At 51.8% G+C, this 13,849-nt stretch overlaps 2 protein-coding genes across 4 annotated transcripts in view; one reads left to right on the top strand and one right to left on the bottom strand.

Annotated features, from left to right (window-relative positions):
- Positions 1-13,849, bottom strand: part of LOC308556324 (olfactory receptor 1f45-like) — a gene marked incomplete at both ends in the record, with an annotated part of 504,663 nt that overhangs the window by 283,724 nt on the left and 207,090 nt on the right.
- BRD4 (bromodomain containing 4) overlaps positions 1-13,849 on the top strand; it is a 75,925-nt gene that overhangs the window by 50,265 nt on the left and 11,811 nt on the right. For all 3 annotated transcript variants that reach the window (XM_081136769.1, XM_081136770.1, XM_081136771.1), the window contains exons 6-11: positions 217-579; positions 1,380-1,508; positions 6,416-6,625; positions 7,209-7,408; positions 7,702-7,997; positions 8,969-9,079. In XM_081136769.1, the coding sequence (XP_080992895.1) occupies positions 217-579; positions 1,380-1,508; positions 6,416-6,625; positions 7,209-7,408; positions 7,702-7,997; positions 8,969-9,079 (1,309 nt within the window). The remainder of the gene's footprint in view (positions 1-216; positions 580-1,379; positions 1,509-6,415; positions 6,626-7,208; positions 7,409-7,701; positions 7,998-8,968; positions 9,080-13,849) is intronic.

The raw sequence follows: 13,849 nt of genomic DNA, 5'->3' as shown, positions 1-13,849 counted from the left end.
GAGGTTTTGTTAGCCTTCAGTGAGCAAATACAGCACTCAGTGGCATGCGTTCACCTGGCCCCTGGCAGGGCCTGTCCCATTAGAGTGGTGGGACAGGGTCTCCTTTTCCTTCGGAGGGTTGGGACCCTAGAAAGGACCTGGTTTCAGGAGTGACTTTGAGGGCTCCAAATGCCAGCCACTCCCCTGACTGTGCTGCCTCTCCTGTGCTCTCTGCAGTCAAAGAAAGGTGTTAAGAGGAAAGCGGACACCACCACTCCCACTACCATCGACCCCATTCACGAGCCGCCATTGCTGCCCCCGGAGCCCAAGACCACCAAACTGGGCCCCCGGCGGGAGAGCAGCCGGCCTGTGAAGCCCCCAAAGAAGGACGTGCCCGACTCACAGCAGCACCCCACACTGGACAAGAGCAGCAAGGTCTCAGAGCAGCTCAAGTGCTGCAGTGGCATCCTCAAGGAAATGTTTGCCAAGAAGCATGCAGCCTACGCTTGGCCTTTCTACAAACCTGTGGACGTGGAGGCGCTGGGCCTTCACGACTACTGTGACATCATCAAGCATCCCATGGACATGAGCACAATCAAGGTGGGCTGGCGGGCATCCATGAGGCCAGGGGAGGCCCCAGCAGCTCTCTAGACTCCTCACCAGCCCAAAGGAGTATAGCGCCCCCTTCTGGGAACTGTAGGGACATGTTCCCAGACAATGTGGCAGTTTTGGTCACAGACAGCAGTGCTGCTCCCTAGTCTCAGAAAGAGCCCTTTTTGGCCTTGGAGCTGAGGGCCCACTGGCACCTTGCATACAGTAGGTGCTTCAGAGAGTGTGGAAGTTGGTGACTGCCAGGCTCTGTGTCATAGGGAGGGCCTTGCTATCTTCTCGGTAAGAGGCACATGACAAGTGCCAGCATATCCACTGTCATATTCTGAGGCCTTATGGTGGTGTTTTAAGCTCTTTTGTGTTTTTCTTCTGAGAGTGGAGTAAGCCTACCCAAACATGGGACAGGCACAGCAGGAACAGTACTCTGTTCCTTTTGACCAGTGGTTTGTCCTGTGTCACCAAAACAAGCATACATATGGTCAGAACTGGGCCCAGCCCTCCCTTTTCAATTATGGCTTAAGTTCTGCCTCTTTGAATTCTGTATCTGCTTCCCCCTTAGTCAGGCAAAGTGACTGCATGGGTAGGTTTGTATTCTGACAGGGCAGTTTCCTTGAGAATTGCTGTTGAGTGTCTCCTTTTCAACCTGACGCTGAGAACTAGGGTGATGACCTCTTTCCATGGTCTGGGTTAAACCCCAAACCCCTGAAGGCACCAACTTGCTCCTGCTAGTAGCCCTCCCTGTTGCCACCTCCCTCCGGCAGGGGCAAACATAACCTGTCTTGTGTTTCCAGTCTAAACTGGAGGCCCGTGAGTACCGTGATGCTCAGGAATTTGGTGCAGATGTCCGGTTGATGTTCTCCAACTGCTACAAGTACAACCCTCCTGACCACGAGGTGGTAGCCATGGCCCGAAAGCTCCAGGTGAGGCTGTGGGAAGCTCCTTGGCAGGCCAGGCCTCTGTGGGCCTTGGCAGACTTTATCCTTGTAATGCCACATTGCTTTGTAATAATGGACTCAGTCAGGGTAGCACCTACATTTGACACTGAGATTATTTCATTATAATTAAAGTAAGAGGGTTGATTTGGGTTTTGGTCTTGGGCATTTTGGGTTTTGTTTTGGGGTGTCCCCCCACATTTGGTTGCCCTTGGTTGGAAAAGTGTGTGTGCTATGCATGGCCCAATTTCTTCTCCAAAACAGTCCTGTCTCAAGTCAGTGGAGGATACTCTTGCCAGGTAGACACTTTGTCACAGTTGTGAACTAAAGTAATTGACCGAGGGCATTTCTTCTCTATAGCCCTGAAGCCTTGGTTTGCCTTGCAGATGCAGGGTTGCTGCCTCTAGATGTTCTGTGTGTTCACAATGCCCAAATGGATGGGATTCGTGGCCCCTTCAAGTGAATCCTGGGCTGTGCACACTGTAGATGTGAGGGGCAGGGAGGGACAGATTACAGCAGAAACCCCACATCCTTTTGGGGGGGGGCACACACCCAAATATCAACAGTTATCTTTGGCTAGAAAGATCAGGGGTTGAATTATGAAGAATAAAGTCAATATTTAGTAGTCATAATCTTGTCATTTTTATTTTTTTAATCTTTAAAATTACACATAGGGCTCCTGGTTGCTTCTCCTTTCAGGGTCAGACACAGCAGGCCATGGGCTAGGCCACATTCCAACACAAGGTGCAAATGCTCTGGCTGGAACTCAGTTCCATTTGCACATCCTGCATCCAGTCCCCATCTCGTGGCTGGATGGGGCTTCCTCACACTTGGCTTTCCTGGCCACCTGTGAAATGCTTCCAGGGCAGAAGTCAGGACTTGGAAAGACTTCAGCGACTTGTGAGTCTATGCCAGTTAGAGGTCACCTGAGCCCCCACCTGCCTCCCAGCTATGTTAGCTCTACATGTTGTTTCACACTCACCAACGTAGTGTCTCCTACCTTCTCACTGGACCCAGGCACAGTCTCACCTGTCCTTTCACTTGGCCTCTGAGTCGGGGGCTGCCTTGGGTTCAAAGAATGTGTCCAGAACACTTGGGATAGGAAAAAAAGTCTTACTAGTGTGGACCTGGCAATTCTTATAACTTAAATGCATTGTCAGACTTGAAGGTTTTTAATTTCTACTGCTGTTTCTTAGTTTTATTTTGTCTTAGTTTGGGGGAGGCGATGGGGCGCTCTTTATTTGGTGCTGTTGGCTTTCTTCACATTGCTGCTGGTTCACTATCTTATTTTAGCATTCCCCATCCTTGTAGTAGTTCAGGCTTTATCATTTTACTGCAATTCTCATACATGGCCACCAGATGGCAGTGGTGATCTCAGTGCTGCACCTTGGAGACACACGCCCTCCCTCCCAGGAGGACTGAGGGCAGCTTTTACCCAGGTTGATACCCACACCCTTTATTTACCCTCATGCAGACACATAAACCAAAACAAGTTCTCTGCTAGCACCAAAGATTGCTGTTTTGAGCCGCTTTATTTAAAAAAAGAAAAAGTATCCTCTAATAAATTCTAGCTTTTTGTTTTCCTAATTTTTGTGCTTGTTTTAAGGTTGGGAGTTTTGTGTTGTGTTTGTTTTTTGCATTTTTTTTTTCCTCCTGGGAGTACCATAAGCATGCCTAAATATGGATTTTACCCATAGCAAGGCCACTGATAAGCTTGCCACACAGCAGCCTCTTTCTAAACATTGACTCTAAGTACCAGGCTGGGCTCGACTGGGCAGTACACAGGTGGGTAGCTCAGTGTAGGACTACCTCCACTCCCAGCCTGCTTTGCCTGCTGCAAGGTATGGGTCACCTTATTACTGAAAGTAACATATCAGAATGAGGGTGGAGTCTCTGCTGAATGGCAGAGTTGGGAACTCCCTGTGCTAACTTCCCTCTGGAAGGCAGTTGCTGTGTTTATGGCATTTTGGGCTTTGTTTTACTACTTTCTTTCTAAGCTCCCCTGAATCAGCATGGTTTAGATGGTTGGAGAGACAGGAACAAAGCCTAGCCCTTGTTTGCCTCTGTAAGAGGTCTTGGGACCTCTTGTCTCTTAGTTAGGTTGTACGAAAGGACTGTGGTATGGAAAAGGATCTACTTTGTTTTCCTCTACCAGCCTCTAAATTCTCGCCTTGGCAGACATAGTCACAAACCTCTGGGCTCAAGGTTTCCTCAGAAACCCAAGGGTGACTTAGGACCAGAGCTGCTGGTAGTACTGCTCTCTACCCTCTTCTCTGTTGTGAAGTAAGTAAGTTAGGAAGTTTAGTACCCAGGTGGATTACCAGTTTATTTCAAGAAGTGCAAATTTAAGGTAGTATGCAGTTGTGTTTATAGTAAGGAAAAAAATGAACTGAAAAGTGTGTTGGAATTCTGTATTAGATCCCAGAGACAGGAAGCTTTTGAGGGATGGGTGTGTATATGAGTACTCATGGCTGCGTCCCTAGCACCTGACAACTAGTGGGTCTCCCGCCGCCTGCATTTCATTTCTCTTTTCCTGGCCTCTGCCACAGCAGTATCTAGCCTTATCTGAGAGGGGGCTAGGCTACACTCCCCCCCCGAGTGTCTCCAGCTGCACTGACTTTGGGTCAATTCACTTGGACGTCTTTGGGCACTGCAACCTCCCACTTGTTTCACTAAAACAGGTAGAGGGTGTGCTTCTCCCATGAATCTGATACAACCTAGTTTAAGTGATCCTGGTCAACATTCTAGCAACAGGAGGTACTTGCTCTGAAACTAGTGTGGTTTGCACCAGGAATTACAATGTGGTCCAGATTCTCGGGGTGGGATACAGATGACATGCTGGGCAGGGAAGCTGGGTCCACCTTGAGACACTAGAACGAGTGCTACCACGCTCTCCCCCCCCCCCCCCCCCCCCATTTCCATAGTAGCCACAACCTGTGGGGAAGAAACAGGAACGTTCTTATGACAATGGTAGTGCTGCCTGGCAGCTGACGGGAGCCTGAGCCAACAGACAAGTGGCACAAAGCATCTCCCGTTTAGTAAAAGGTCACCTCCCAGCAGCACTGGGTGCTGGACCCTGCCTGCTACTTTCCTCCTTTCATGGGGTTCTGATGCCCTTATACCTTCTCGGATACACTTCTGTCATCTACCTCCTGCTTCTTAGCAGCAGGCCTAAATCTTCCAGATGCTTGTGTGAGTCACTCAGGGACCTGAGCCTGCCTTTATCCAGGGTACCTTGGGCAGAGGTCTTTCTCTCCCCACCAGGGTGTGGTCTCTGCTCTGATGTGAAGCCCCCTTTCCCTAGCAGTCTGGGCAGTGGTCTCTTTTTACTTCCCCTGTCTTCTCCATAGCCCTTAGACCTGCTTCAGGATTTCTCTCTGAATAAATTATAATGGTGTTGCTCTTTTGGTGCTTAATAGCAAAACAACTCGGACAGCAGGGTCCAGGCCTTGCTGGAGAAGGAATTGCCTCAGGGGAGGCTGCACTGGGTGGCCGGGAAGGGGACAGCACCACAGTTGTGTGGGATGCCCTGCTGCCCAGAGGGGAGGGGAAACTGAAGCTGTGTTTCCAGAGACATTAAGAGGGCTTCTAGAGCTGACTCTGTCAAGTGTGCTCCAGTTTGAAACAGTAACCTTGGAGCTCAAGCCCATGGCCCTTCTGGGCAACACTGCTCTCTGGAGGATCAACTCACACTTAGGGAAGGCCCCTTCTATCCGGTGAGATACCATATTGACTGATTTATGCCAGGCTTAAAGCAGATTCCAAAATGCTGCTGGGAAACCAGCCCTGTTCCTTCCACTGCTGTCTTCTGTCCTGAGTCATCACTGGATTTATTACAATGAAGCCCTTGAAGTAGGGAGGGACCTGCCATCTAGTTGGTAAGGCAGCACATAGCTGTATCCCTAGATCCCCAGGCAGGACTACTATCCCCTGAGCTTTATGACCTCACAATCCCATCAGATTCCTGGGTCTTAGAGTTGGAAGGTCTTATAGTCTCCTGGAGTAGAATCTCAAGCTCAGTAGTCTGGTAGCTTCTGCTTAGGTTGCTTACACCTCACAAAGCTGGCGCCCTCCTGTAGCCTATCCCCAGTATGCCCACATCCAATGTCTTATTACCTTTCTTACCTTGCCTGGTGTGCTCTGGAGACACCTCAGCCAATGGCATGGCTCTTCTCAGTTATGTGCCCCAGAGGTGATCTGATGAGTGGGGAAACAGATGCAGACATGTGCCTGCTGCAGCGGGGCTTGGCCTCCTCACTGGCTAAGGGCTCTGTGCTGGGTGCACTTTCAGTGCAGGGCCTTTGCACATGCTATTTTCGCTGCTTGGTACACTTTCTAACCTTGTGGATCCCACCCCCTCCCTGAGGGAATATGAACTGGAGGTGAGCAGAGCCTCCTGTTCTGTTCACTGTTGTGTTCTGGTGCCCAGTCCCAGTACTCAGAAGGCTCCCTTGGGCATTTGCTGAGCCCCAACCTGACAGGAGCCTTAAAGCACTCTTTCTGTGGGTCCTGCCCTCATCCCACCATTTATCAAGGATCCCCAAACTGACATCCTAGTGGGCAGCTGCCTTCTGTGACCTTACATCCTCTGTCCTTACCTAGACTATGTGCCAGGCTGATCAGGACCACCTTTCTCCTCAACATGAGATTTGAGAGGAGTGTTGGACTTGGTGTCAGGGAGCCCTAGCCAGTGTCTTGCCTTAGTGGCAAGGAGAGGGTTACCATCTGTCCAGTTCTCTGACCCTGCCGCTTGCTTCCTATTGAGTTGATCCCAGCAGCCAGTGAGGCTATGGTGACACTGGGCCACGGCCCGGCCACCCCCTGCCCACATGCCTGGGGACCCAACAGCCCTGACGGGCATGGCTTTCCCCTATCCCTACCTCCCTACCCCCCAGGATGTATTCGAGATGCGCTTTGCCAAGATGCCAGATGAGCCTGAGGAGCCTATGGTGGCAGTATCCTCCCCTGCGGTGCCACCCCCCACCAAGGTTGTGGCTCCACCCTCATCCAGTGACAGCAGCAGTGATAGCTCCTCGGACAGTGACAGCTCAACTGATGACTCTGAGGAGGAGCGAGCCCAGCGGCTGGCCGAGCTCCAGGAGCAGGTGAGGGCATGACCACTTCCAGCCCCTGGAATCCATGAACCAGGCAGTCTCCCCCAGAGGTCTCCACGAGATGGTTGTGGCTCTGAGTTCTGGTAGGAGCAGAATTCCCAGTGGTGCCCTTGTGTTAGGTCATGGGCATATCGAACATACACATAAGTACACCGCTAGTGGAGGTGGGAGACGTGGCTGCTCTTTGGGCAGAGGCAAGGCTTCTGGGACTTTCCAGTGTGTAGGAGGAGGCCAAGCCAGGTTGTCCTGTCCATCTCTTCAGGGGCTGCATGGTTGCTCTGCTCCCTACAAGCTGGCCATTAGGCCTGTAGTGTCTATAGTCCTGCCAGTCTCCTAGGGACCCTCCTCCTGGGCCCCGGATGGCCAAAGGGCTCGACATCTTGTCAGTTTAGGTGGCTCCTCTGGGCACCTTTGGAGCCGAGATCCTGGGTGGGCATGGGCATTTTGGAAATCTGATGGGATGGCAGGTCACGGAGCTAAGTCCCGGCCCCCTCCTTCATCCCTGGGCCCTGATATTTGGGAGTCCTCACAAGACCAGGGTGACAGGTGTGTGTCTTGCCTGTATACTTCATAGCTCAAAGCCGTGCACGAGCAGCTTGCAGCCCTCTCGCAGCCCCAGCAGAACAAACCAAAGAAAAAGGAGAAAGACAAGAAGGAAAAGAAAAAAGAAAAGCACAAAAAGAAAGAAGAAGTGGAGGAGAATAAGAAAAGCAAAGCCAAGGAGCTTCCTCCCAAAAAGACCAAGAAAAACAACAGCAGCAACAGTAATACAAGGTCTGTGCCACCTGAATGCCCCAATGGGGACCTAGCCTGCCCCAGTCAGTGATCGCCTCTGCTCTTCTCCCAGGGATGAGCCTTTGGCGTTCTCCAGGTTTGGGGGGAGAGGGAGGGTGACAGGTAGCACAGTACAGATGGCAAGGACAGCAGCCTCATTTCCTGTGAAGACCAGCAGGGTGGGAGTATGGAAGCTGCGCCCCTCCCCCCCAATCCCTCAGTGAAGGCATGGAGTGGGTGCCCAGCTTCCCAGGGCACGCATTCCTGACAGCGTCTCCGTTGTCCCTTCATAGCAAGAAGGAGCCGGTGCCTGTGAAGAGCAAGCCCCCTCCAGCATACGAGTCAGAAGAGGAGGACAAGTGCAAGCCCATGTCATACGAGGAGAAGCGCCAGCTCAGCCTGGACATCAACAAGCTCCCTGGTGAGAAGCTGGGCCGAGTGGTACACATCATCCAGTCAAGGGAGCCCTCACTGAAGAACTCCAACCCCGACGAGATTGAGATTGACTTTGAGACCCTGAAGCCATCCACCCTGCGGGAACTGGAACGCTATGTCACCTCCTGTTTGCGGAAGAAACGGAAACCTCAAGGTGCCCTTGGGTTCTCATGGGGGTTGGGGGAGTCCTAGCCAAGGGAGGGTTGGCCAAGCTGCTTTCTCCTGCCCTTCCATCAGGGAGGCTCCTGTGGGCAACTCAGGTGACTCTGTCTTCCAGACTTGGCTTTTTCTATGATGATAAAATCTGTGTCCTTGACGTAGACACCTCTGGAGGATTGTGACATGGCACTCGACCCTGGGCTTTCAGTGCCTTTCTTGACTTTTCTGGCTGGTGGCCACCTGGGGCCTACCTGCACCTTGGTGTACTAAGCCTTGCTCTGAGCAGCAGCTGCTTTTGTCTTCAGCCTGTGCCATTGAGTCTTCCCCCTAAAAGCCACACATACCACCCCCTCCCTCTGAGGGTTGAAGTTGGGAGAGTCTTTAGGGCAGCTCTACGCCTGTCTGCCATTCTTCTCTAGCTCAGCGTGGCCCCCCTCTCTTGGACCTTCCAGGCAGTCCTTTCATGTTATAAGTGCCTTGTCTTGGCTCAGCTTTTGTCTTAAGACCAGTAGGACTTAGGATCCATAGTATGGCATTGTATGCAGACTTCATCCCATCCCAGACTAACTCCAGGGGTCGTTGGGTCCTTTTCACCCACTGCCAGGAAAGTTACTGAAGGAGCCTTATCCCGATAGTCCTCATAGAAAATTTCCTCCTGCCTGTCTCTTAATCCTAATGAACTCTGCAGAGGGGATTCTGAGAGATTGGGTGGGGGTCGGGGTGGAAGGGTGAACAGCTTGAAATGTCAGTATAAGCCGAGTTTTTGTCTAGTGGGCAGTAGGTTAGCATCTTATCACTGGGAAGCATGGGGCTGGTTGGGGTCTGAATGCTATCAGGGACAGCCCTCTGGCTCATGGGGCACAGACTGCCCCCTGGACCTTCCTCCAGGCAGGTAGGGTACACCTGGGTTAAGAGCAGCCCCGGGATTGGGCCCTACCTAACGCAGTTCGTGTTGCTTTACTACAGCCGAGAAAGTGGATGTGATTGCTGGCTCCTCCAAGATGAAGGGCTTTTCGTCCTCAGAGTCTGAGAGCACCAGCGAGTCCAGCTCCTCTGACAGTGAAGACTCCGAAACAGGTTAGGGTCCTACTCAGCATCTCGTCCCACTCCTGCCTGTGTTCAACACTACTTGTCTTATGTGACGTCATAAGAATTATGTGGCCACTGTTTTAACACTCTAACTGGGGTGGTGGGTAGCCCGGCACCCTGTTTTCTCCCTCTTGGCCTGGGCTAGGAGGAGGACACAAGTGGCTAAGGGTATTGACATTGTAGGACTAGGGTGGGGGGAAGCTGGTGAGGATATTGGGTGTTGGGGCCTGGGTGTTGGCATTGATCCTAGTGTGACCCTACCCACTCCCACAATCTTCCCTGTATCACAGTCACCTACAGTGTGGCCATCTCAGGTGATATGCTTTGGTAGGTGTGAAGCAGCCTACTGTTGGCCCTGCTGATCCTGGCCTCAGGGCACTGCCATCCCCTTCAGTTGTCCTCACTGCTTTGTTGACAGCTCCAAACACTTGGACCTGGTTATCCTAGCCTCTAACAGTACTTCTCTTTATGCTCTGTGGGCCTGCACATGTGCCCCACCTGAGCAACAGCTTCAGCCATGGGAGGTGGGGCAGGTAGAGATGCTGGGAGCTGCACAGTGGTGGGAAAGGGTGCCTTCCTCCAGCTCTTTGCTTTCCTGATGATATTCGGGAGCAGAAGCTCAGAGTAGCTCAGAGAGGCTAAGGAAGAAGCCTGTCAACTAGCCCGTGCTGTGAGATGGAGCCAGCCATTTCCATGGCGTGGCCACTGCTGAGCAGACCATCTGCAGACTACCTGAGAGCTGGTCCTGGGGGCCTCAGCATGTCCTTCCAGGCAGGCAGCAGTATACATGTCCATAGTGGGGAACGTGTTTTTGGACAACAGAGCATGTTCTTTTGTGGACCTGTCCTTACTCTGGTATTTTATTCTAACTGGAAATAAACCATAAGCTCTACTTAATCAATTCATGTAAATAATGTGATCTTATGGTACCAAGGAGGTTTGAGGATCATTTATAGCATCTGGGAAGAGTGATGCTGCTCTGAGGTGTGCATGCACAAGTCCTCATGTGGGCTCAGCCTGCTTCTGTCAGGGGAAGCTGGGGACCAGGGACCTCTGAGCCTTGTCATTGTCCCTCTTCCCTATTATAATAAGGGAACTAGACTGCCCAAGTCAGTGAGGGACTCGCCTTCGCGAGAATTAGAGGGCACTGAGGGCTTCTTCCAGACTCCAAGTGCTAGGTTACCTCATTTTCAGTGGGCCCAAATGAGATGAAATTCATTAGGCCATGTTCTGTATATATTGAGCTACTACTGTATGCAGAGACTGGTATATGCAGTTTGCTGGCCACTTCTGTTGCCATCCTCTACCCTTTTTTTACTTTGTTTCTAACCATCACACACACACACACCCCGTTGCATTTTTATCCATCTACCAGCAGGGGGCACCACACCTCATGCTTGCTCTCAGGAAGGGCTGCCTGGCCAGGCTGCTGCCTTCTACAGGGTATATGGCTGTATTCTTGGGCTCAGTTAGCATTCCTGGTAGCAGCTAACTTCTCACTTTGGGTGCCAGCCACACCTTGGGTTTGCCTTCATTCTGATTCCCAGCAGGCTGTTCCTTCTACAGGGTTTTCATCCTTTCTCCTAAGGATTTGAGTGGTCAAAACAAAACACTAAAGGCTGAAATTGTCATGCGACCTAGTCATTAAAACAGCATAGCTTGCCCGGTTTGGCTCAATGGTTACAGAGTGTCAGCCCATGAACTAAAGGGTCTGAGGTTCGCTTCCAGTCAAGGAGGGCACATACCTCAGTTGCAGGCTGGATGCCCTTCCCTGGTTAGGCAAGTATGGGAGGCAACCAATTGATGTGTCTCTTTCACATCGATGTTTCTTTCTTACCCACCCATCTTCCCCCTCCCGAAAAGCAATGGAAAAAATATCCTCAGGTGAGGATTAAAAACAAAACAGCGCACAGCATGGCTGAGGGGGAACTGCTTTTGCTGAGGTGGTGCTTTAGAGGGGCTGTGACTGGCCTTTCCCTTGGCCCCCAAGCTCAGCAGGACCGCTCCAGGGCTCCCAAGTGCCCTGCTACTACCTTTGTGGGGCAGCCGCGACAGCATTTCCAACAGCTCTCTGCTGCTGCCAATATATTTTTCTTTATTTATTCCACATTTTTCCCTCTCTTAAAGAAAGTAGAAAGATTGTACAACAAGTAATCTGAGAGTCCTGGGAACAGCTGCCTTGGCGGGAAAGAGGGTGAGATTTACAGTCTCTGAGCTGCCAGCCTGCAGGCACTCGGGCTCTAGCTTTCCAGCCTGCCTCTGGCTTATTCCTCTCCCCATGCACCCTCCCCACCTTGGGTTTTGTGAATCTCCCTTTTGTCTTCTTGGTTCTGGCTTTTCTTTCCCATAAGTTTGCATTGGAAAGCTCTGGCATGGATCAGCAGGGGCTTCTGCTCTCAGGAAGGACCCACCTGTGGGTTTGTGCACTGTGGCTCAGACGCTTCAGGTCCCAAGGTGGGAGGGATCCTGTGACCCTGCACCACCGAATATAGCCATTACCACCCCATCCCTCACAGGAAACTGCACTCACTTCCTGGGCAGCTCTTCCAGCGTTTGCTCATGCTGGGTCCATGGAGCCAGACAGCCCTGGTTTCTGCAACCAGTTACAGGTGGTTCTGCCTGGGGGAAGAGGAGCTGGGATTAGAGTTATTTTCCTTGGTCTTTTGGGACTTAAATTGTTTTTCACTCCTGGGACTTTTGTTTCTATTTGGATTGGAGCTGAAATTCCTGAAAGGGCCTATATTTCATCACTTGTATTAAATAAGGGTCAGTTCTGCTGATACAGCCCCAAGACACGAGTCACCAAAAGAAACTGAACAAAGGCACTAATTTTGGGTTACGCATTGTACGTGGGCCCCTCTTCTGGCCGCTGTGCACAGACAAGGATGGCGAGGACAGCTCGGGGCACAGGACTGGTCCTCAGGTCGTGTTGCAGTTCATTGAAGCGGTGTATACTCACAGAATAGGGGAAGGGGTGCAGGCACTACTTTCCCAGCCCAGCCCAAGGCCACCACATGTTCCCCTACTCAGCACACTGCTTTTGGCCTCTTCTACATCTTTTGAACCTGGGTTTAGTTGGGTTATGGTCTTCTGTTAAAAACAAGTCTAGCTAAAATCTGAATCTACTTGAGGGTTCAGTATTGGGAGGATGGGGTGGGCATAAGTCCCACCATCCACTGTCCCTACGGCATCTGTAGACTTTAGCTTGGCCGGCTAAAGGTGCCCTGGTTCCTCCTTTTCACTGCTGTTCCAGGTGGGCTGTAGCCTCCCTGACACCAGTGCTAGGATCATGTCTACCTGGCTCGTGGGGCCAGGGACGTCCTAGGATTCTTTATCCTGTTCCCCTCCATCACATTGCTGATGTCTGGCTCTTTCTGGGAGGGGGTAGACACACAGCTTATGTCCCTCTTATGAATAGTCCTTGTCTACAACTGCCAGGGCTGGGACCTGGGTTCAGGGAGCTGTGGGGTAGTTCTCTTGGGCTTGGCCTGGTCTAGTTGCAGCGGGAGCACAGTCCAGCTATTTTAGTCTCCTCGTTTCCTTTTCCCAGGATTGGAGCATGTGGGTGTTTTTAAATAGCTCCAGGGGGAAAAGGAATGCTTTATGTTTTGGAAAGATTTGAGCTGGAAAGTGCAGACAGAGGCCATAGGGCATTCTTCCCAGACAACTAGCCTCAGCTTCTGACCCATGGGGTCTCTGGGGGACTTGATCCTAGTTCGTTCTTGGGGCGTACTGCTGCCCACTCCAAGGGTATGCCACTTGTTCTCAGGGGAGTGGAGAGGCCCCTGGTGGGGGTGGGGAAGTAGGCAGAGACCTAGACGGCAGGGCTGTAGCCAATCTGCCCACACTGCCAGGTGACCCCTCACACACCCACACCCAGCTGGCGGAATTCTGGGGCGGGGCCAGCCTTGTGGAATGTGCCCTGAGAGGCTGCCCAGTGGGCGGGTTTTTCCCATGCGTGCACTGGGAGACCATGGGAATGCAGTCAGTGTCAGTGCATCCGTGACTCTGGCAGAGGCATCTGCTCTGCTGTGTGGGTGGGAATGACCCCGTGCCTCTCCCTGGTCAAGGGGAGCTGAATTCCATGCCCCGGAAAAAGAAAGTACAACTTTCCCCCTGTCCTGTTTTTATTTTACTCAACTCCCCCCCTCCCCCCCCAACAGTGTCTATAACTGACTTTTCATAATTTGTTTTTCTTTTCCTTGGGGTTTGTAGGAATGCAGAAATGAGATGTTAGTTGTAGATGTTACACCTGAGAGCCCCTGTCTTTTCTTCCCTCCACCCAAGTCCTGAGGAAGGGCCGAGTCACCTTCCTCAGATGGACAAGGTGCAGCAAAGCAGACCCAGGGGGATAAGCTCAGTCAGTGGGTCCTGATACCAGGCAAGTAGGATAGGCAGAGTCCTCTCACATTAGAAGACTGGTAAAGGAGATGCTATCGTGCACTCAGGGTGCACATGGGACCCGTTTACTGGAAGCAGTTTTGTCTAGAAGCATAAACAGGCTTAGGTGGTTTAGGAGACATCCATGGCCCTTCTAAGGGGAAGGTGGGTCTGTCCCTGCCCTCAGCTGGCCAGGCTGGGGCAAGGGCTTCTAGGCTCCGGCGCAGTTCTCTGGTGCCCTGTCAGCGAGCAGGGCACAGGAGGCTGGCTCGGTCTGCAGTTCTTCTGTTCTTGTGACTTGGAACGGTACATTCCACACCATTTCTCTCACACTGGTTTCTCTCTCCCTCTATGTAGGTCCTGCCTAATCATTGGACA

The sequence above is a fragment of the Miniopterus schreibersii genome, assembly GCF_964146895.1.
Source record: "Miniopterus schreibersii genome assembly, chromosome: 4".
NCBI classification, from domain to species: domain Eukaryota; kingdom Metazoa; phylum Chordata; class Mammalia; order Chiroptera; family Miniopteridae; genus Miniopterus; species Miniopterus schreibersii.
The sequence above is the reverse complement of the archived record's forward strand: the minus strand, read 5'-3'. Positions and strand labels throughout refer to the sequence as shown.